The following is a 23,327-nucleotide window of genomic DNA, read 5'->3' as shown; positions in this document are numbered from 1 at the left end:
AATTTGTAGTTTCTTTTGGTTGATGACACTCTTCCTCTGCTTTCAGGTGCTTCCTTTGACAAGAGTTCAGCTACTTGGACTGCTTTATCTAGAGTTGCAGGTCTCTGCAACCGTGCTGTATTTCAGGCCAACCAGGAAAATGTACCAATTCTCAAGGTAAGTTTCTGAAAGAAACAATTGTCCTGCTTCCTCCCTGTCTCCCTCCTCTCCATCCCCCCCATTTCTGCGTTATTGCTAGTGAGATTAAACTTCATGAGTCACAAGAAACTTCAAACTATAGGCATCTGCTACTCTTGATCTCTTCTGAGGCCTAACACCTCAGGAGATTTGCAATGCATGGAGGAAATGGAACTAGAATGACACTTTGTCTAGTAGACTCTTTGCCATCCAATAGTAACTACAGCTTGAGCGAGATCAGATACTTTGATCAGAACAGGAAAGACCTGAAAGCTTTCCTAGGCAGTTTCTATTGTCTGCTTGCTCTCTTATATAGAAGCTGAGACTGGGCTCAGATGAATGTACTTCAAGAATATGTATTATTGATATGGTGTGCATTCTGTGGTGAGTTCATGGGAATGTACTCTTTAATAGTTCTCTTTTTCCTCAGAGAGCAGTAGCAGGAGATGCCTCTGAATCTGCACTTCTGAAATGCATTGAACTGTGCTGTGGTTCTGTCAAAGAAATGAGAGAAAGGTATCCCAAAGTGGTGGAAATACCATTTAACTCTACCAATAAGTACCAGGTAAGCATGTCCTCTCTTGAGGGGAGACACTCTGTGAAGTGTTTATGCAAGTTTGTGTGCAGACTGCTTCAAAATTTCTGATATCAAAATCTTGTCTAGTTGTTCCTGCTTGTAGACTGCTCAAGTCTATAAAGCTAGTGAAACATAAGCATAAGAGCTCCTGGAGCTGCCTTAGCACTAAGGTGTCAGCTGTTGGAGGATCAGACATGTTTCCTACCTGTGCAGCAATAATGCACAGAATGAAAGAACACTGATCTGAGAGTATCAGTGAGCAGGTGAAACGAAGATTCAAAAGACCTTTGCTACATCTGTGGTTATACGTTTATGTTAAATACTATGTAGATGTTCTTTACTTTGCATGACTCCTTATAGTGTGGATGGATGAAAGGTAGAGCAGAAAGTCACAAACAGCCTTGATCTACCAAGGCACTAAGTAATGGTGATGACTCATGGCATTTGCAGTGTGTCTTTAAAACTTTCATTTTCTTCCATCCCAGCTGTCTATCCACAAGAATGCGAATCCATCAGAATCTCGTTACTTGCTGGTAATGAAGGGAGCCCCAGAAAGGATCTTGGATCGTTGCGACAGCATTCTTATTCATGGGAAAATTCAGCCCTTGGATGAGGAAATGAAAGATTCTTTTCAGAATGCCTACCTTGAGCTGGGGGGTCTTGGGGAGAGAGTACTGGGTAAGGATTAACAGCTTTATTATTAAGGACTTGTTTCTCACTCTCCTGTGCAGTCACCATTGATTAGGTAGAGTGTTGTACTTCATTCCTGCAGCGTAAGCATAGTGTTGAGACAAGGTCATTTCAGCAATTCAAATGGATTTGGGGAGCAACCCTGCCTTTTGCCTTTTAAATTAAAGGCAGTCTGCAGGGCCTTGTCTTGCCTAGCAGCTGGGTTGTTGCCTGGTTCATAATGAAGTAAAATACTTAGGACCTTCAGTCTCCATGGGGTTACATCATGTTAGACTTGCTCCGCTGCATGTGAACCGTGCTGTGTCTGGGTACCTAGCAACAACTATTAGTTATCAGAATATAAGCATGACTGCTGTCTCAATAGCCCTGGCTAAACCTCTGGCATTGTCCTGTTGTTATTGCTTAGCTGTTTGCAGAAGCAATAAGCGTTCACTGTCTGCCTCCCAATAGGTAGGAACAGAATGAACTTGGGTTTTGATGTGTTGCAGGATTCTGTCACTTGGCTCTTCCTGATGACCAGTTCCCTGAAGGCTTCCAGTTTGACACAGATGAAGTAAACTTTCCTGTAGAAAAACTCTGCTTTGTAGGATTGATGTCTATGATTGACCCTCCTCGTGCTGCTGTGCCAGATGCTGTTGGGAAATGCAGGAGTGCTGGGATTAAGGTAGCTGCTTCTTGGGCTGTGAGAAATGCTTTGCTTTAAACCTGTGGATAAAAAGGGCTTTCCATACTCTGCAAGGGGCTGTAATGTGAACGGAAGGGAATTATTGGTCAAGTTCTAACCAGTGTTACTTCAGGCTTCACTGCCAAGTTAAATTTAAGTGGTTGTATATTACTAATTTAAGGGGGGAAAAAAAAAAGCTAGATTCCAAACGTGGTGGGTGGTGTGTGCCAGTGCCCTGGTGTCCCAGAGTGTGTGATTTGGCTCAGGTATGCTCTGTACATACCACGGTATTAAAATGAAGGAGCAAAAAGCATGGATTGGAAAATGAACTGGAGATATGTTGACTCAGGATTATCTGACTCTCTTAAATAAGTAACACAGTAATGTGCCTGTATTTCAGGCTTGCTCATGCAAGAATGTATGGAACAGAAGTTGTATGGCTTCTTCAGTTTGAAGGAATTGTTTGTTGGGCAGTGCTGCTCTAGACAAGGCTTTCACAGCAGTCTGTGTTGCAGGTTATCATGGTTACTGGAGACCATCCGATCACAGCCAAAGCCATTGCCAAGGGTGTTGGCATCATCTCTGAGGGCAACGAAACAGTGGAAGATATTGCTGCTCGACTCAACATTCCTGTCAGCCAGGTCAACCCAAGGTACTGACAAGAAAAGCCTAAGCCTTTCAAAGGATTAAGCCTTTGCCTTTCTCCTTGCCTTGGGTAATATCTTAGCATCTCTCCCCAGGCACAAAAAGCTTGACTTCTGCTAGCTGAGCATGATGTGGCTCTTCAGCATCTCGCATGAGTTATGTAAAGAATGCACAACACTGTCTTGAATGTATGTCTCTCTTACGCCTGGGGAAGTAGTTGGAGTTTTCCATGTAGAGCTTACTCCTACCAGTTTCTTCCTTGCTCAGAGCTATAGCTGCTTATGATCTGTCCCCAAGTTGGGGGGAAGAGTTCTGTGACTGGATGGAGAGCACAAGCTCTCTGGGCAAGAAGGAATAGCCTGATAGAGGCATGGGGGAAGAAAGATGGCTATCTGGAGACTGTTTTGAGCAGTGAGGCTGCAGACCTCAAACAATGTATTCATTCCTCTGATTTCATTTTTTCTAATAGAGGTTAAGTTGTTGTTTGTCCTCCCCAGATACTTAGACAAGGTTCTTTAGGAAAATAACTTAAAGGTTTGTGGGGAAAATTCTGGCAGGAGACCAGCAGCAGGCAAGATAAGTGTGAAGATGGAGTTCTTAGGGGTTAAAGCTTGCCTTCACAGCCTAGTGCAAAACTGAGGCTGCCTAAGAAAATGTGCTTTGGCATAAGTGGGCTGTTTTAGGAAGGCTGCTCTGACTCTGTTGCTTAGCTTGACCCAGCCTGTGTTTGGGCTGGAGCACAGCCATGTAGCTTTTAAACTGTGAACAGAGACAACCTGTGGGATGCTGGGGGTTGATGAGTATTGTGACTGACTTCTCCCTTTTACTGAAGGTAACTTCAAAGCCTAGCAGTGCGGGCTGGGGATTGCCAGGCTGTGTGACTGAGCTGCCTGTAAGGATGGGGAAGTAGTTTCCCTGTCTAAACTGCCTGATACCACTATCTGTGTGACAGTCCCCTTGGTCAATAAGAGATGGCATACTGGATTAGTGGTGGTATTTTGTTCTAGCATGCAGTGTGCCAAACCAGTCTAAATATAACATCTGCTTTTGTTGCTGAAGAGAGGAAAATAGACTGAACTGGCAATAGCATGACCTCCCTGATGTAGATCCAAATGTAGATCAGTCTGTTTGAAAGAAAGACTGCTTGCAGAAGGCAGCTGCCTGAGCCTGGGGGTCCTTTCTTGCAGGGATACTAAGAGATGGCAGGGAGGAGTGGGGGAGGATCTGTGCATGCCTTGATGTCTTTAAAAAAAAAGACCAAACCAAAAACAACAACAAAAAAAAATCCCACAGATAATTAGATTGCTTATGGGGTTTTGTCTGTTGTTTGATACTGCTTTGTCTTCTGCCTTGTTGCCTGTCGTTAAATTTGAAACATCAGACTTAAATACAGAGGCTGTCTGGACTGGTTGCACACATCAGGGATTTGATCTTTACCTAGAGCACTGGAAAGCTATAGCTTTATGGGATAAAGGCAACTAATGAGGAAGTTTAACTTGACTTAAAACATCATCTTGCCTTTTGATTGTAGGGATGCTAAGGCATGTGTTGTTCATGGCTCCGACTTAAAAGACATGACTAGTGAGCAACTGGATGACATCCTGCTTCACCACACAGAAATAGTCTTTGCCAGGACATCTCCTCAGCAGAAGCTTATAATTGTAGAAGGCTGTCAGCGCCAGGTAAGAGATAGGAGACTGAGAATGTGATCAGAATAATCTCCAGATATGCAAATAAATTGCCAAAAAGTGTTGCCTTCTGAAGTAGTATGGCTTAGTTGCCCTCAGAAGGGCCAGGACAAGACCTCAGTCTTTCTCAGCAGCCTTGAGGCTGTTTCACAGTACATATGTATGCAGGTCTTACAAATGCACAGTTAGTGCTGAAACATTCTTCTGATCGTAGCACTGTTATCAGTACATGTACTTCTTAAGTGCCCTGGAAGTACTTGGGAGAGATGGGTTTGACATGGCTGTAATTCTTCCAGCGTATCCTTTGGAGGGAGCAGTATAGTCTTCTGATAAGCCTGATCTAAGTACCTAAAAGGTGTGGGATGAGGAGAAACAGCTACTTCTTCATAACAGTATGATGTTTTGTATGCTTCAGCTCCTGGAAGATGAGTCTAACCTCCTCTACCCACAAGTGTTCTATAAAGGCTTCCAGTCCTTGCCTTTTTCTCTTTATGACTAGGGTGCCATTGTAGCAGTCACAGGTGATGGTGTGAATGATTCCCCAGCCCTGAAGAAGGCAGACATTGGTGTTGCTATGGGTATTGCTGGCTCAGATGTCTCCAAGCAAGCAGCTGACATGATTCTGCTGGATGATAACTTTGCCTCCATTGTCACTGGGGTTGAAGAAGGTTAGTCTGTAACTGCAATTGTATCTAAAAGCTTGTGGGCACGTGTCGGCAATGTTACTGATGCCTTCTGAAATAGAAATTCCTGGAGGGTTTTTCTCTACTGAATCTTGCATCTGTGACAAGTGTTTTGAAGAGGGGAGATGGACTTCCCTTCTTCCTTAAATCTTCTCCCTTTCCCTGGAACCAGCAGGACATTTCAGGACAGCTACCAGTAGGAAGCAATTAGGTTACAATAGCTGCTTTGTTGCTCTGACTTGTCACTATGGCTCTGCAGTCATCTCTGGCAAGAGTCTGACATGTTTTCCTATTAGTAGTAATAGCTCTTAAAGAGGAACAGAAGGGGGGGGGGTGTACCTTTAGTCTTATTTGACCTGCAGAAAGCAAGACTTGGTATCATACTGCTGTATGCAGTGAACCTTGAGTACAAGAATTGTCATAACCAGAAAATAGTAGTTTGTATAGGTGATGATGTGCTTGATGTACATAGGCCTTGCTACCTCGTAGAGAACCATTAAGTGCATTAGCATTCTATTGCAGTAGCATTTTACTTTTCCTTGTTACCACTGAAGCTGCCTGTGATCTACTTCTGCTGCTAAGCAAGGGTTATGCTTGTCTTTTCCCTGCCTCAGGGCGCCTGATCTTTGATAACCTGAAGAAGTCCATTGCTTACACCTTGACCAGTAACATTCCTGAAATCACGCCTTTCCTGATCTTCATCATTGCAAACATACCCCTCCCACTGGGAACAGTCACCATCCTCTGCATTGACCTGGGCACTGATATGGTGAATGCCTTTTTTTGTCTCAAAAAAATGTGGGTTTCTAGTACTCTTTAAAAAAAAAAGAGAAGTAGAAGGAAAATGTTCATATACAGTTTTCTTTAGTGCTCACATTATAAATATGTGACAACCGAATACATATTGGCTTGTCACATCTGAGCATCCTTTTCTTGTCTGTAAGGGGAGGGTGGAAGAGTGGGGAGGTCCTCACCTAAAATGCTGCATGTAGAGTTTTTGGGCAGTACTCTTTCTCAGGCTGAAGATGTGAGGCAGGGGAGGCTATGTACACTGGCAAACAGAAGTGCTTCTAACAACAGTCTTATACCATCTCCAAAGGTCCCTGCTATCTCCCTGGCGTATGAGCAAGCAGAGAGTGACATCATGAAGAGGCAGCCAAGAAATCCCAAAACAGACAAGCTGGTGAATGAAAGGCTGATCAGCATGGCCTATGGGCAGATTGGTAAGCTGGTCTGTTTTCTCTGGCACTGACCTGGACTTCAGTAGTAACAAGGGTTATGCGCCCTCGTGAGTCGGTGACTGTTCTGCTTATTTTGGTAGGGTTGAGGTTTGAGCTGCATAAACCAGAACCTCAGGCTGTTGAGATCTTGCTCTGATTCTGCCCCCACAGCACATAGCGGTAGCTGGTGCAGTGTGATCCACTGAGTTGCTTTCACAGTAATTTTATTTAATTGCATAGCGCGCTGTAAAGGAGCTGGCTGACAACCAGCCCTCCTCTGGTTCAGACTTGTTTAGCAAGAACATAGATCTCATTGTTTGTTTAATTAGAAGTAAAGGATTCTCTCCAGCATATCCCTAAACACACAGTATTAGGAGCCTTGATTAAAAGCTGCTACAGAGACGTGCCCAGTTCACAGAATAAGAGCTCGTGCTTAATTGCAGCAGACCTTGGGAACCTTCTTGACTGTTTTTTTGCAGAGGTTGGGGTGGGTGAGGCTTCATGAGAATACAAAGGGAGTTTTATCTGCTGTCCCTTGCAGTGCAGAGCAGAAGTAACTCTGTACAAAGTTGGGAGTGGGAACTGCTCACTGTAAGAGTTGCAGTTGAGTTTGATGTTACTGTGAGCTGCTTCTATGGCTGTCACTTGAGACTGAACTTCAGAAGGTGGTTGAGGTCTCCAACAAATCACATTGTTACAATTGCACTGAGCAGTCGATTCATCAGTTTTATCTTACTTCTTATCTGTTCAGGTATGATCCAGGCCCTTGGAGGTTTCTTCACCTATTTTGTAATCATGGCAGAGAATGGGTTCTTGCCTTCTGGGCTACTAGGGATTAGACTTCAGTGGGATGACCGATGGATTAATGATGTTGAAGACAGCTATGGACAGCAATGGGTATGTTTGGAGGCACATTCCAGAGGCCATCAGCCAGAAAACTAATGTCTGCTGGACTAGTGTTCACACCAAAAGGTAGAGGTGACATGTCTAAACAAATTGCTCTCTGCTTTGTCTGTTTCTTAGACCTTCGAGCAGAGGAAAATTGTGGAATTCACTTGCCATACAGCCTTCTTTGTCAGCATTGTGGTTGTGCAGTGGGCAGACTTGATTATTTGTAAGACCCGAAGGAACTCTGTTTTCCAGCAGGGGATGAAGTAAGTAGGGCTATCTGTGGAGGATTTAGAGTGGGACTACAGGGCATGGCATTCAGTTCTTCCAGCTCATCAGTGACTGGGCATCTTGGTGTCTAAGGCTTGAGCAGTTCTGTGCCTTAATAATGGATGAAAGAGGAGCTCACCTCAAATGATGTGGGGGGAGGGGGGGGGCATTTCAGCACAGCAAATTTGTTTTTTGTGGTGGCAAAACAGCTGAGGCCTTAATCTGGTGAATCCCAGCTGCTTTCTGAACTTTTGATGAAGGCAACTGATGGCTGGTACCACTGTGTGTTAGACTGTAGAGTCATAACAGGCCCTTCTGATATGAGCCATCACATTGGATCACCAGATAGTTCCTAACTGGTGGACTTTTAGCCTAAACCAGAATATATCTCCCTTCACTACTATATGGTAACTGGGTGGGCATTAGAATCCTATCCACAAGAATACTTTGTCCCTGACTGCTTTCCTCTTTCTACTAGGAACAAAATCCTAATATTCGGTCTCTTTGAGGAGACAGCACTGGCTGCTTTCTTGTCCTACTGCCCTGGCATGGATGTTGCGCTAAGGATGTACCCTCTCAAGTAAGTTGCATCTTGTTGCTTGTGCAACAGGCTGCACCACAGAACAATAGTGTTAAGTGGGGAAATAAGTAAGAGTACTTAGAGGCTTATAGAACATGAAACCAACTCCTAACACAGAAGAACTCAGGCTAGAGGGAATGAGTGAACTTCTGTTATGGTGTGACACCCTAGAGATTTGCTTTTCTTTACTGCCTGTGTAATGCTTAAAGGGCACTGAACTACAAACTCCCTTAATAACTAGCAGCACAACCTCTGTATTAGTGTTGTGCTGCAGCTGCTCTTGTACTTATATGGTAGTATTCTAAGGGGTGAGAGACAGCACCTCCAAAGGAAGCCATTCAACTGGCTAGAAAATGTAAGCCAAGTATCATTTCTTTACTAAATGGTTATGACATTTTGTGACTTCCAAAGAATTTGCACAAAGTCTTCTGAAAGAAGCTATCCCATAAGTGCAGATAGATCAGTTGGTGCGTAGTAACTTTCCTAATGGTTGAGAGAGTGCCAGCATCTTGACTGTTGCCCAACAGCATTGCAACACCTCATGGCAGGGTTTAATCTTGAACAGGCTTTAAACAGTCCTGTCACTTAACTTTCATGAAATCCTGATGGCAAAAACTCGTGGTATGCTTTACGTTCCATTCAGAAGTGGTGTTTGGAGGTCGAAGTGTTAGCATTTCCTAACAAGAAAGCTGGCATCTGCCCAGTGCCTGCGGCAGCTGGATGGTAACGCTTATAAGGGAAACCAATGCAGTTTGAGCAAGGCCATGGGTACAAAGGTTACGTGTACTGAGAGGAAATGTAGCTGGATTAATAGGTGGGAGGTGCTGGTACAGAGATGAACAAAGATGCTGTGACCCACCTTGTCTTGGAATGAATATCCAGAAGTGGATTAACCTATTGCAGTGAGAAGGTGGTAAAACTTGGCCTGGAGGGTTCTCACTAAGCCACAGTCTTGTGGGAATGGGTATGCTGGCAAGCTGATGCTTGCCTGCCTTCAAGACCTAAATTCTTTTGTGCCATCGTTTCAGAGCTCTGCTAGGCAAAGAGTGTCTCCATTGTCTGTGTTTTCACTGTCTCTTCTCCCAAACAGGCCAACCTGGTGGTTCTGTGCCTTCCCGTACTCCCTCCTCATATTCCTCTATGATGAAATCAGAAAGCTCATTATCAGACGCAACCCTGGTGGTAAGCATATGTTGTTGGTCTGTTTCTTTTCCCACCTCTGCTCAGTGACCCCTTGGTGCTGAGCATCACATGAGGGTGTATTGCTGCTTTCCTTTCTTTGCCCAGCTTGTGCTGCTTATTCTGCAGCTCAGGGCAGTTCTCTCTACCTTGGAGGCTTGCTAGCGTGTTTTCAACATGAAGTGTGGTTGGTTCAAATTAAGGACTCTGTCTTTGTTTGTCTTTTCCTTGAGTGTATGGAAGTATCAATACACTGAACTAAAGGAAAGACTAATGCTTGGGTGGTTTAGGAAGTCAGAACAAGGCTTGAGAGCTGCATCACATCACATGAACAATCTGGAAAAGGTTTCTATTATATGATCAGATCCCTTTCTAGCATGGGATTACAGTGCAAGTTTTCAGAGCCTGAAAGTAGCTGTTGTGAACTTTATGCCCAGTCAACCTTAAGACCAACTCCTCCTTACTTTTTCTTTTAGGTTGGGTGGAAAGAGAGACTTACTACTAAAAAACGCCTGTAGAGCATTCCACGCACAGCCCACACCACCTCTCCATCTCCTCTGTGTGTGTGTGTACTTCGTCTTTGCGAGTGCAGAATTGGACCTGAAACTGAAGGAAGCATGAAGAAACATGGACTGGAGGAGAAAGCAAGGGGGAGGAACAGGGTGGGGGGAAGTATCAGACCATCAGTCCATGGAGGTGAGAGATTGAGTAGGCTCATCTGTCTTTGTTTTTGTAAAAGGAAACAGGAGATTTTATATATGGATTTTTACGAATAAAGATGGATTCTAAGAGGATGCCCCCATGTTGTTGTAGGCAGATGTTTTTCCTCAAGGCATAAACTGGTTCAGGGGTGTGGTGCTAACACTGTATGCTTTTAGCCCTTGGCTTCCCATCTGTATAGCTGGAGGCTGCACGCGAAGCTTCCATGCTGTAGCTCACTGCCTAACAGGACAAACTCTTGCAACCAGTTGCATGTCAGTACCTTAAACACAGGAACCTTCCTGGTTTCAGTGACTGTGCATCTTGGCTGCTTTCTGGGGGGTGTGGGGGGAAACAACAACTTCTGTCCTGTATCTCTAGTATCAAATGCAAAATCCTGGAGGCTAAGCATCTGCTCTGGCTCTGATCTACTTGCTGGGTTTAGAATGGGGCATGCTGCATGCACTTGCTGGTCTGAGCATGTACCAGCACGCTGCATGCCCCACTGCTACAGGCTTTGTGTCTCAGTAGAGTTAGACTCATTAGCAGCTTGATGCCCTACCTATCTTGCAAAGCTTTCTATTTCCCTGTCTTGAGTTTGTTCTCAGAGCTGTCTAGCCCTGGCTCTCTCAATATTTCAACTGGGGCAAAATTGCAAGTCTCATCATGATGATTTGAGTAAAGCAATACTGCTATAAGACATTTCTTGTTGGGCTGGAGTGGGTTGTGCTGTTTCACTCTGGATTCCCAGCTATTTACCATAGATTTTGATGTGTTAATACGTGTGTGGTTGGCTGCTGAGAGCTCAGTGGGAGGAATGGCCTTTTGCATGTGGACTGTCAGCATCTTGGAAGTCTTTACTTAGTCACTGTGCTTATGCCATATGAAGGTTCTTCTGGCTCTTGGTCGTATTCCTGAACTGCTGGTTCTGTTGGATATGCATCTGCCTCTGCAAGGGGTTGCATTAAACCACAGCACTGAAAGGATCTGTGGTTAAAACTCACGTTGTCATCATCTTTTCTGGTTTGTTTTTCTTCTTGGATTTAAAGCTCAGTCACTTATCTCCTGTACACTGTAGACTTGAGAGCAGCTTTAAGGGCTCAAAAAGAAGCTGGGGAGGTAGAAAGTGAGAAGCTGAAAGCGGAACAATCTGACTTGTATAAGATACTGTAATGTAGAACCCTCACTTGAAGATTGTATGTGGGGGGGGGGGGGGAGAAGGGGTTGGGGAGGGGAAGGGAAGAGTCCTCAATCTGTCTGAGTCTACCTGTGCCAACAGTGGAATTGATAGGATTGTGGCTGAGGTGATCTTAGCTGGGAGCTGAGCTATGCTAAAGGGAGGAAGGAAGAAAGAGGATGTTTTGCTGGCTCTGCTGCTGATGGAGTGATGAGGCAGAAATGACACTTGCTCCATCCACATGTTACACCTTAACATTTCAGTTAGTCCATGAGACTTTCCGAGAGTCCTATTACAAAGAAATTGCAAAATGTGCCTTGCTGTCTGATGCTGTCAAAAATAAAGAAGGAACCTGTTCTTCCTTCCCTGGTGTTTCAGCATTCAACACCTTTAGCAGTGGGACTCTCAGCTGGTGAGAAGGGATGACTGGGGGTTTGGCTATTGATCCTGTACAGCCTGCAGTACTAAAAGCCTTCAGAAAGGTTTCCTGATGAGGACTGGTTTAGACTGGGAGTGACTGCAGGTTGCACCTGGTGCCAGGTGTGCTGGGCACAGGTCTGGCACAACCAGCAGGAGCTGGAGCACCTTGAATGCTGCTGGCAGCCAGCTCTGCATCTTGGCACTGCCAGCAGTGTTTTGGGCCCTGGCCACACACAAGTTTTTGTTCTGCCCCTTTTCACATAACTTATCAGCTCTGGGGCTCCCTTCTGTTTCCTGCTTGGAGCTGGAAGCTTCCCAAGTTGTGCTGCTATGTGCTGTATCCTCTGCTGTGGCTTAGAGGAGCAGGGATTGGTTTGGAAAGCAGCTCTGATCTTCAGAGGAGTCAGACCCATCCTTGGCCAAGGGAGGACAAAGGTGCTGGACCCAAAGGGCCTGCATAGCACTCACTGCAGCTCTTCAGTGCAATGGGTGCTCACCAAGTGGCTGGACTCACCATGTGTCTGAATCTCCTTCCACCCTTCAGGTGGCATGTGAGATCATCCGTCTCCCGACTTCTCCCATCTGGTTTCCCCAAACACAGCACCACCTTCACCCACGTAACCTTTTGAACCCCTGACTCCTCCAAGAGCTGCAAAGCAAACATGGCCAGTTTGCCCAGCTCTCACAACAGCAGCATCGCCGTCTCACATTTCTATCATTCCTTTCACTTTAAATGGCCCCACGTTTCCTGCAGGGTGCACACAGAGATTCCCTCCGCTTCCAGGAGTCTTGAACTGCTGTCAGGCAAACAGCCAGCTCAAATCATCAGGGCTGGGAGGTTCAATCAGGAGGCAGATACTGAAAACCCTCTCTCCAGTGAAATGCCAGCACTGAACTTTCCTACAGCAGCTGGAAAAATGCTTTCCTTGGCATCACGGGATGACGGTCTCTGCGTTGTGGAAAGTTTGTGTCAGCCCCTGTTGAGTCAGGAGTTCGATGCATGGAGTTTGAGTGGCCAGCAGGACAGTGACGTGGAGTTTATTTTTAAGTGTTAAATGGAAAAAAGGATTCTCGACAGCGTTATCATTCATTCATATGGGCCCAAACACACAGCTGGCTGAAATCACGGCTAAGAAAAAGACACTGACTGCAATGGGTTTGGAGCAGCTGCGGGGAGTGAGGCCCAAGATGAACTGTGAAACCAATGTGCTTCCACTCCATTAAAAGTTTGTTTTCTGTCAGGGGTTACTTACCTTGGGTCTGGTGCCTGCCAGGCACAGCGTACTGCTTGCAGATGACACAGTGAGGCAGACCAGGAGGCAGCAGGCAATGTCCTTACAGGGATGCAGCCTGAATTTCTGACTGTGTGTCCTCACACCACTTTATCAGGAACTCTCACCCAGCTGTGCTGGGATGGGTTTCACACAGTACCTCATACCCTCATTTGTACAGTAGCAGTCCAAGAGGATATTTCTCCCTCAGAGATGAGAGATAATATGGATAACATTGGTGGGTAGGTTCAACCTCCACTCCCATGCCACCAACATCTGTCTGTGACATCACAGGCTGAGGGAATGCGGATTGTTAAGTCAGGAGAAGGCTCATGGGAGACCTCAGCGCTCTCTCCAGCTGCCAGAAAGGAAACAGTTTGAAGGAGGTTGGCCTATTCTCCCAGGTAAAAGCAATAGGACAAGAGGGAACAGCTTCAAGTTGTGCCAAGGGATGTGCAGGTTGGACATTAGGAAACATTTCTTCTCAGCAGAGTGGTGAGGCTGTGGTGCAGGCTGCCCAGGGAGGGGGTGCACTCACTGTCCCTGGAGGTGTTCAAGATAGGTAAAGCTGTGGTTATTTGGCATGGTGGGAATAGGTCAACGGTTAGACTAGATTATCTTAGACGTCTTTTCCAACCTTAATAATTCTGTGATGCTGTGATTCTACAACTTTTGGAGCAGCCCTGGTATTAGGTGGTGAGGTTCTGGTCATTTTCTCTCCACCTGTTGCCCATCTTCATTACTCAGCCTTATACACCTCATCTGGCTGAGACAGGGTAACAGGGCTTCACAGAATCACAGAATGACCCGGGTTGGAAGGGACCTCAAGGATCATGTGGTTCCAACCCCCCTGCCTGGCAGGGCCACCAAACATACACATTTACTAGATCAGGTTGCCCAGGGCCCCGTCCAACCTGGCCTTGAACACCTCCAAGGACGGGGCATCCACAACCTCCCTGGGCAGCCTGTTCCAGGACCTCTCCACTCTCCTAGTGAAGAACTTCCCCCTAACATCCAACCTAAATCTTCCCTCTTTCAACTTAAAACCATTTCCCCTTGTCCTGCTATTATCAGCCCTTTCAAAGAGTTTATTCCCCTCCTGATTATAGGTTCCCTTCAGGTATTGAAAGGCTGCAATAAGGTCACCCTGCACTCCTTCACCGTGTTGAACCTCATTAGGTTCACCCGAGCCCACCTTTCAAGCCTGTCAAGGTCCCTCTGAATGGCATCCCTTCCTTCCTCTGTGTCAACCACACCACTCAGCTTGGTGTCATCAGCAAACTTGCTGAGGGTGCACTCCATTCCATCATCGATGTCACTGATAAAGATGTTAAAGGACACCGGTCCCAAGACAGACCCCTGGGGGACGCTGCTTGTTACTAGTCTCCACCTGGACATAGAGCCATTGACCACCACCCTCTGTCTGTGGCCTTTCAACCAATTTCTTATTCGTCAAGTTGTCCTCCCATCAAATCCACTTCCCTCCAATTAGGAGATGAGGATGTGATGGGGGACCATGTCAAAAGCCCTATTCAAGTACAGGTAAATGACACTGGTTGCCTTCCCTTCGTCCACCAACGCCGTCACTCCATCACTGAAGGCCACAAGATTAGTTAAGCATGACCTTCCCCTGGTGAAGCCGTGCTGGCTGTCTCGGATCACACGCTCATTCTTCATGTGATCAAGCATGTTCTCCAGGAGGATCTGTTCCATAATCTTCCCAGGCACAGAGGTGAGACTCACCGGCCTGTAGTTCCCCGGGTCCTCCCTGCTCCCCTTCTTGTAAATGGGAGTGACGTGACCCTTCCTCCAATCATCCGGGACCTCACCTGACAGCTACAACTTCTCAAATATGATGGAGAGCGGCTCGGCAACCACCTCAGCCAGCTCCTTCAGAACCCTGGGATGCACGCCATCCGGCCCCATAGACTTGTACCGAGAGTCTCATGAGGCACTCTCGGACAGGCTCTGCCCTTACAGTGGGAAGGGATCAACCTCCCCGGTCCCTATATAGAGGTTTGGAAATGCAGGGTTCAGGGATGTGAGAAAGACTACAGTCCTGGCTGCCAGTGAAGACTGAAGCAAAGAACTCATTCAGTACCTCAGCTTTCTCTTAATCTTTTGAAGTCAGCTCTCCTTTTAAATTTACCAAAGTAGGTACGCCCATTTTGGCCAGTCTCTTCTGGCCAATGTACCTGTAGAAGGTTTTCTTATTGTTTTTCACATCCCTCACCAGGTTCAGTTCTGCCTGCACCTTGGCTTTCCTGATCCCACGTCTGCAAGTCCGGACGGCATCCCTGTATCCTTCCCAGGTGACACAGCCTTGTTTTCAGAGCTTGTATATCCCTTTCTTGGCCCTCAGTTCACTCAGCAGGTCCTTGCCAAGCCATGGTGCTTTCCTACCTCATCTGCCCACTTTCTTATTCAGAGGGATAGAAGACCTCTTGTGCTTTCAGAAGGGCATCCTTGAAGAGTAAGTAGCCAGCTCTCCTCAACATCCTTGTCTTTAAGGACAGCACCCCAGGGGATCTTGGCCAACAATCCATTGAGTAGCTTGAAGTTTGCTCTTCTGAAGTTCAGGGTCCTGACCCCACTCTTTGCCAGGCCCACATCCCTCGAGATCATAAACTGGACCAGGGCATGCTCGTTGCAGCCCAGGCTGCCTCCAACCTTGATGCCTTTTTGATCTCCTCCACACTAGTGAGCAGCAGGTCCAGCAACACTTCACCTCTGGTCGGTCTGTCCAATACCTGGACCAGAAAGTTATCATCAGTGGATTCCATGAGCCTTCTGGACCTCTTGCAGTTTGCCACATGGTCTTTCCAACAGATGTTGGGATGGTTGAAGTCCCCCACCAGGATGAGAGCCCGTGAGCACAATGCCTCCCACATCTGGAGCAAGAAAGCCTCATCAACAGCTTCCCCTTGATCAGCTGGCTTCATTTCTGTCCAGCCAGCCATATACAAGCACCACACAGAGTTTGCCCTGTACTTGGGACAAAGCCAGCATAGGCAGCATCTTATCCCGGGAGTAGCACAGCCATAGAGATTAGCAACACAGAACTACCAGCACCACCTGAAAAAGCCAGAACCAACAGGTTTGTTCTCATCTGCCCTTTGTATTGCATGGCTGTGCTGTGTTTGATCTGATGTCAAGAACCAGGTTCACCACATCATCATCACCAGGCTACAGCCTGAGCTGGCTGCAAAGTTGTACCCTTTATTCTCTGATATCCCAGAGCCCCACAGTCTTCTCCTCAGTGCAGACCATGGCATCCAGCACAGTTGGTTAAAACAGCGACCACCTGGAAATATGGAAGCACAATAGGAAAGGAAATTAAACACCAGAAAGAGCATCCTCAGGAGCTGCTGGGTAGGATGTATTTCTGTCACAGATAGATTAGTCAAGGCAGGATCCTTAATGCCTCTACTGGAGATGACCAGGCATGTCTTATACAAATATATATATATATATATATATATATATATATATGTACACACACATACATAATGTATATATATATGATATTTTTATATATAGTATAGATACAGCTGCATAAATACAGCTACACAAATACTTGTTTGCCTTACCATTTCTTGGGCCTGAATAGGCTTGTCCCAGCATTGAGGCAGAGCACAGCAGCATTGGTGGGTCCTGCTTTCAGAAGCCGTGCCCTGCAGGCTCTGGGTGTCCTCCAGCAGCGGTATGAGAAGGGTGCAGCAGCCCTCAGGGCCAGGAGCTGCACCCAGTGCTCGGAAACACAGAAGTATTTTGACCAACAGTTCATGGAAATGAGCTGAATGTCCTGGGGAGCAGTTTAGGTTGTGCCTTGTGGGGCCATAAATACATGATGAGAGGAAAGCAAAGATTCCCAAGCCAGGTTTGGGAGAGGCACCCTAATGAAGTTGAGCATGAGAATGGAGCACAGAAAAAACATTTCCCCCCCTACAGTTTCACTCATACCAAACCTGGAACAGTAAAAGTGGCTCAGTCCCTCTCTCAGCTTTGAGCTAACTTCTGTGGTACAAACCTAACAAGGTCTACCCCACCTTGCTGTGTCCCACACATCCTTTGCACCTATGGTGAGTGTCACCTTCAAGCACCGCTCCTGATGCCCAGTGGGACCTTTCTGGAACATCCCAACCAGTTGTGGTGCAGGCTCAGCACCCACAGCTCATATCCCCTCTCTTTCCAGCAAGGCAAGCCTGAGCAGGCTCATTCATTGCTTTCTTCCACTAAGAGCACTGGGGAGCAGACAGCTGTTGCTATAGATGGCAGGCTTCTGCTGCTCTGCAGGGAAAACTATGTCACCCTTGACCTAGGAGAGCAGAGCCAGCCAAACCACAGTCTTCCCCTGCACCACATCACTCCCAGCTCCTGGAGCTCCCCAAGGCTGTGGGCAGGGAATGCAGGAAGGGGGTGGCCACAGGAGAAGAAGGTGTTCTTAGATGAAGATCAGATCTCAGAACATTGTATCTGTACTCATTAGGAGGCAGTAAAGAAGCCGGACAATCAGAGATAAGAGTGCGCAACACGCTGTTCCCAGACAGATGGTTTGCCCGCTGGTAAAAGTGGGGGGCGCAGCCCAATGCATTCTTGACATTTTGTTCTCCCAACTGATGCCAGCTCGGTCCTTATCAGATATCTCCACGGCCAGTGATTTTTCACAGTGGATAACACCACCAAACTGCTTAGGAAAAAAAAAAAAATCATAACCTCTGCCCTGGGCAGCTAAGCAGAATATTCCCATCCCAGCCTTCATATGGGGGTATTTGTGGTTTTACCTTTTCCACCCTTCTCTACTTAACCTCTTCCCCACTGTATAGTCAGAATAGCACAAGGGTATAGTTGTTATTACAGAGTAAATGGATAGCCAGAGGGTATCTAGGGAAAGACTCACCAATTCAGAGGCCTTCAGTCAAGATGGATGCTCAGCAATGTTGAGGCTCACCACAAAAACTCCAGAGAGGAGCAATCTCCAGAAAGAGATGCCACCTTAGTGGTGGTCAGCCCTTAAATGGGATCTAGGAGAGGTGGAGTCAAGCTCCACCCTTTCTGGAAGCACAGCTGAATTACCTTCACCTGTGCTCCTGCAGCTGACCCATCACTTGCCTCAGATGGTTAATCAGAGGTTCAGGCTGTGATCAAGTTTCCCTTACACCCACCATGCACTTTTATGGCCCCTTCCCACCTGAAGTTGCACAAACCTCAAAATGCCTTTGCTGCTGTTCCTCCTTTATGCTAAACCACATGGAACTGGGCTTGGTGTCACTGTGCTGTGTGAGAGACACCCTCTGTGCTCCGCTCGGTGTTCAGTCCTTTGTTAAAGCAGTATTTGGGAAGCTCAGTTATGTGTGTTGAAGCCAGGGATGCAATCCCACTGCTTCCTTTTTGGCTCTGGGATAGGAAAGCTTTCCAGTGGGTTATCTCACACAAGTGATGACAGCAACAAAAACATTCCCTTTGAGTAACACATACTGGTACTGTTATGGCACAGTGCTACTCTGCCCTTCACCCTCAGCTTGTGCCCAGTTCATAGAATCATGGAATCACAGAATATCCCGAGTTAGAAGGGATCCAAAACTGCATCAGCAGTTACCAGCCTGAATCCCTTCTAAGCAGACAGGTCCATCACAGCCTCACTGAGCTGCAGCCTCGTGTATTACCATGCCATAGAATCACATGCCAGCCATGTCCATATTTTCGTGGCTTGCACAGCTTTCTGTGGGCCTCCAGGCCTACACACTGAGCCCCGCAGCTTCTGATTCATTTTGCAGGACCCTATTTGCCCATTTATTTATTTATTTATGTTGGAGGGGATGCGTGGTGTTGATTGGCACAGTCTGGGTTAGTTCTGGCCCTGCAGCAGTCCATCTTGTTTTCAGTTCCAGCCGTGGGCTGGTCTCCTCTGAGGGAGTTGGCTGCACTCCTCTTTTCCTTCCTCCTCCCCTAAAAGCACCCAGCCCATCAAGTGCAGCAGAGCCAAGCAGCGCAAGCACAAGGGCAGCTTCGCAGGGACATGTTCCTTCTTTACATCTTGTACAGACACAGAGCAAAACAGGCTTTGAGCTTCCTCCGCCGCTTCCTATTCAGCAGTGCTGAAGCTTTAAATGCCTGATCCTTCTGCTCTGGCACTTCATCACCAGAGAATATACAACAATATATAGAATTGCATGGCAGAGACCTGCCCGTGATCAATGGGAATGTGCATTTGTCCTGAGAAATGCTTCCCAGCACTGATAGAAACCCTCTGATACAAAAGCCAGAGGCTCCCAACTCATTGCAACAGTGGGACAAGATGTGCCAAATGAAATCCCAAAGTAGCAAATCCCATCCTCACAGTTCTTCCCTGTCTGACCAGGATGACATCTTTTTCCTGACTTTGAACGCTTGTTTACTTTAAATATAAAAGCAAAATTCACCAGGGAGGTGCTTGAGAAGTATTCCCAGCAATGTCCCTGAAGCCATCAGGGATGCTGCCCAGAGGGGGTTATGGAGTTCCCTCCTTGGAGACTGCCAAAAGCCACCTCAGCACATAGGCCTGGGCTCTCTGCTCTGGTGCACACTGATACTAATTCCAGTGTTTAATACTGTTTGTTTCTCCAAAGGACAGAATATTCAATATCTCCTTAACAATGCAAGCTCACAGCTGTTTCATCCGAAATAGGAGGTAAATGGGATCGAGATGAGTGTAAGTGTGTATGTTTGTGGTGCTCATGCTACAGAGAGGAAATGCATCTTAGAGCAAAATAGGGGAAGTGGAGGAAAAACAACACAAAGAAAATGCCCCATTGAACAGGACTTGAATTGGTATCTTGGCTGCCGGTTTGACTAACTTATGGTATCACTAAATCCCATTCTCCACGCAGGGAAAGAAGCCCTGCAACTGTGCATTGTCAGTGTGACGGAAGAAACAAGGGCAGCTGATGCTGGCTGGGGCAGTGTTGCTCCCGGTCCCACAGACAGGCTATTGTTCAGCACGGTGACAAAGGGCTCCCTTCTTTCCTCTACCTCACTCACTTGCTCATGGACGCATTGGAACAGTGCATCTTTTAGGACTACATCAGTTATGGATAGAATGCTTTGGCTGACTGCTACCAGGCCCCCATTGCCCCTTGGGAAGGGGCACACATGGTGGTTGCTCTCAGAACAATGTAAACCCATCCCTTGTGTTTGCTTGCTCACCTCTCCCCACAGGTGAGTGTTGTTGGAGGTGGTTGTCCGGGTGACCTCTTCCTCTGCTCACATAGAAGAAAAGACTTCAGAAACATCTGATAAGTGGCAAGTTGTCCCTGCTGGGGTCCTTCTAATTAGGTATGCACAAGATGGTTTGTGGTCTTTCTAAGCCATATGTATTTATTTTCTTGGACTACCAACAAGAGCCCCACAAAGAGCCATGCTAACATGTCCACATGTACTGAAATAGAGCACAGCTATGAAGGTTGTGCCAAACATGTGTGTTTTGGGGAGGTCACCAAAGAATTTTCTCCTTCTTTGAATCCAGATCTCAGGAACAATGAGGCCATGACTTGTGTTTTATAGCTCAGGCTAAGCTGGGCAAAACCACTTATCCTTTTATCTAGGGCACTTGGGTACGTTGACATTCTGCAGCTAGAATTAAGGGTTGCCCATAGCTAACTTTACCCACAATGGAACCAAAGGACAGCTTATTCAGTATTGGTCAGGGGAGAGAGAAAGTTTGGCTCCAGAGCTGTTTTTTTATGGCTCACATTTGCAAACAATTTAGCAGCTGTCTCCACGGTATTAGTGTGAAAATCACCCTTTAGTATCTACCCTCTGCTTTATTTAGGCGACACAAAAATGTTCTCATGCCAGTTCTCTTCAGTCTTTTAGTTCAAACGGCAGCTCGGTTTCCTTGGGATTTACCCATCTAATGTATTAATAGGCAGCAATCATATGCCCTTTTAACACTCATCTTGCCAGGCTAAAACAAAAACCAAAGACTGGCTAGGCTCCTACTATCAGCTCTCACCTTTTCCCCAGACCACTCTAGTGCCAGTCTTTGCACTTGGTAAATATTTCTCACTCCTTTTCCAGTCCTGCTGGAAGGTATCTCCGTCCCCCTTGCCACTGGCAGCACCTCTCTGTTGTGTCTCTTCAGCAACAACTACATTTTTTTCTCCAAGGTCATTACTGAAGATATGAAGTTGGCTGGTGCCAAAATCAGCCCCAAAGGAATTTCATTAGCAATTGCCCACTGCTTTATGTTTCAGTGTCTATTCATTCAGTAGCAGTCCTTGTAGTCCATGTATTGTAGTCCTTGTCCAACACCTCAGTTTCACAGGGTGACTGAACATCTTTGCCATTGGACTTACTACTCAGTGTACCATTTTTTCAGGTCTCTGGGAACCTCCTGATCTGAATAAAATGAAATTGAAAAAGAATATTCACTGTGGCCCCATGAGATTGACTCTTCCATTTAATTTAAACAGAAGCAGCCCGTGCCCAGTCAAGGTTAAAAGTTATCTGCCACCGCATTGTTCTGTAATGTCTCACTTGTTACCAAGAGCACAACAGCAGCTCTGATTAGTTTGCTGCCTCTTTGTGAGGAAATGTGTCAGCCGAGGCATCCGGGAATACCTGAGCCCAGCCAGTGCTAGTAGCAATTATTCTCCAGACAGGAAGATCAAACCTGTAGTAATGACAATTCCTGGTAGTGCAGATCTTTCTTAAAACATGAGAGACCTTCATCAGCATCCTGAGCCAACCTTGGGTAACTGCAGCAGAATTCCAGTCATCTTTTCTCAAGGTAATATGAACCCAGATACTGTTTTATCAACTCTACTGTTTCTTGTTCCTTCACGGTCAACAACATCATGGGCAGGCAATACTACCGTACAGACCACTTGCCCTTGCTCTTCTTCTAGACCTATCTTCCCAGGTCCTCCTGAGGTCTCTGGCTCCATTCTGCCCCTTTGCAGCCCCTCCTGCAGCATGTCCTTGTCAGGTTCATGCCCTCCTCATGCTTCTCTGAGCATGAATTGTAGGAGTTGGAAGGGACCTCTGGAGATCATCAGGTGCAATCCCCTCCTTGATGCTTTTCCTCCCATTTCCAGTTTGTGAGCTTTTGTTGAACTTCAGATGATGTAGTAGCAGGAAAGAGTTCTCTAACGTGTTTGATAAGCTCTTCTCTGGTGTCTGCTCAGATAGTGTGGTAGGGATGACCCAAACATATCCATGCTTATGCTACAGTGAGAGTACAGAGACTGGGATGAGGGCTTCTGCTCCTTGCTTTAGTGGAATTTCCACATCTCCTGACATCCTACAATGACATAAAGCTATCCTTACTAGGCATGCACCAATAAGTGAAGCATGGCAGCTCTTGAGCATCCTGGAGGAAAATACTGTATAGCTTTCAGAACATGAGAGAGTATTTTTCCATGGAAAGTGCTGGCTGCAGCTATCTAAAGCAAAAACCTGAACTCACGAGAACAGCTGTGAGATTTCATCAGCCTTTGTAAGCCTGTCATAAGCCTTGTTGAGTCTCCCAGCTCCAAACTGTCTGCTGACTTAAGACAGCAAGGGCAGGCCGTGGTAGCACAGAGTCAGAACATGCAACTGCCTTTACCTGTAGACAGTAATTCTAATTGCAAGTTATGGCCGGGAATCTCATTTCCTTAGGAGGAAGGCAGCTGCTGTAGCACTGCACAGTGTGGCTGACAGAGGTCAAGTAATTCTCTTGTTGTGCAATGCATCTGGTCCAAGCCAAGTATCAGACAGAGGCAAATGGGATGGACAAGTCTCCAGCACCCTACTCCAGATGTCAAACTTCCTGCTTCCCTCTGCCCACACTTGAAGCACATTTCTCCCCACAACTTCCTCGTCTCTTTCCCTTGGGTACCAGGTTTTCCATCACCATTCTGCTAATCAGTGTCATTCACACAGAGCACACGCATTTCCTCCACTACGTTTCTGTCCTAGAGGTGATGTCCCAGCACAGCAAAGCCTGATGGCAGCATCACGGGACAGCCTCCCCTTGCTTCTTGCTAGCCTTGCTCAAGGTCACACCGCATGGCAGCGACAAGAATAGAGCTTGTGAATGCCACCTTCTTATCCCACTTGTCCCAAGGCCAAGCACCTGGGACAAAGTAATATCCAGCCAAGCGTGTCAGCAATGCCTGGGTGTGACTGTGGAGCTCAGGAACAGGTTACCGCCAGTGCAGCAGCCCCAGCAGCACACACAATAGGTAGTGAGAGGTGCCAGCTCCGAAGGCTGAGAGCCTGGGGACACGTTGTGCTGGAAACGCTGAGGCCACATCCAGCTGCGCCAGCACTCTCTTGCTGCAGGACTGCCAGTTCCTCCCCGGGAAAGCAGCAACGCCCTGCTGCCGGCGCTCCAGCCCCAGCAGGAAAGTGGGGATTTAGGGACAATGCTCTGGCGGGGTGATTGGGCCATTCAGCAACATGCTGGCCAAGGTGTGAGTTCTGTGACGTGTTCTGTACTTGCTTTTTGCATAGGCCCGCGTGCTAGAGATGCT

At 46.7% G+C, this 23,327-nt stretch overlaps 1 protein-coding gene and 1 long non-coding RNA gene across 3 annotated transcripts in view; one reads left to right on the top strand and one right to left on the bottom strand.

Moving 5' to 3' along the window:
- Positions 1-10,063, top strand: part of ATP1A1 (ATPase Na+/K+ transporting subunit alpha 1) — a 23,012-nt gene extending 12,949 nt beyond the window's left edge. The window contains exons 10-23 of the mRNA XM_015874929.2: positions 47-156; positions 608-742; positions 1,240-1,432; positions 1,933-2,108; positions 2,624-2,760; positions 4,285-4,435; positions 4,941-5,109; positions 5,739-5,893; positions 6,224-6,347; positions 7,096-7,241; positions 7,368-7,498; positions 7,981-8,082; positions 9,173-9,264; positions 9,738-10,063. Of these exons, the coding sequence (XP_015730415.1) occupies positions 47-156; positions 608-742; positions 1,240-1,432; positions 1,933-2,108; positions 2,624-2,760; positions 4,285-4,435; positions 4,941-5,109; positions 5,739-5,893; positions 6,224-6,347; positions 7,096-7,241; positions 7,368-7,498; positions 7,981-8,082; positions 9,173-9,264; positions 9,738-9,766 (1,850 nt within the window). The 3' untranslated portion in view covers positions 9,767-10,063. The remainder of the gene's footprint in view (positions 1-46; positions 157-607; positions 743-1,239; positions 1,433-1,932; positions 2,109-2,623; positions 2,761-4,284; positions 4,436-4,940; positions 5,110-5,738; positions 5,894-6,223; positions 6,348-7,095; positions 7,242-7,367; positions 7,499-7,980; positions 8,083-9,172; positions 9,265-9,737) is intronic.
- On the bottom strand, positions 9,737-23,327 carry LOC146762529 (uncharacterized). Of its 2 annotated transcripts, none has more exons than XR_014937631.1 (2): positions 16,419-23,327; positions 9,737-16,132 (listed from the first exon to the last, which is right to left on the bottom strand). It is a non-coding gene; the product is annotated as an uncharacterized LOC146762529 (long non-coding RNA). The 2 variants fall into 2 exon arrangements; XR_014937641.1 differs by having other exon boundaries at positions 18,036-23,327.

Source organism: Coturnix japonica, chromosome 1, assembly GCF_054131305.1.
Source record: "Coturnix japonica strain WE chromosome 1, WE-NBRP24, whole genome shotgun sequence".
In the NCBI taxonomy this organism is placed as follows: domain Eukaryota; kingdom Metazoa; phylum Chordata; class Aves; order Galliformes; family Phasianidae; genus Coturnix; species Coturnix japonica.
This window is presented reverse-complemented; position numbering and strand designations above follow the sequence as displayed.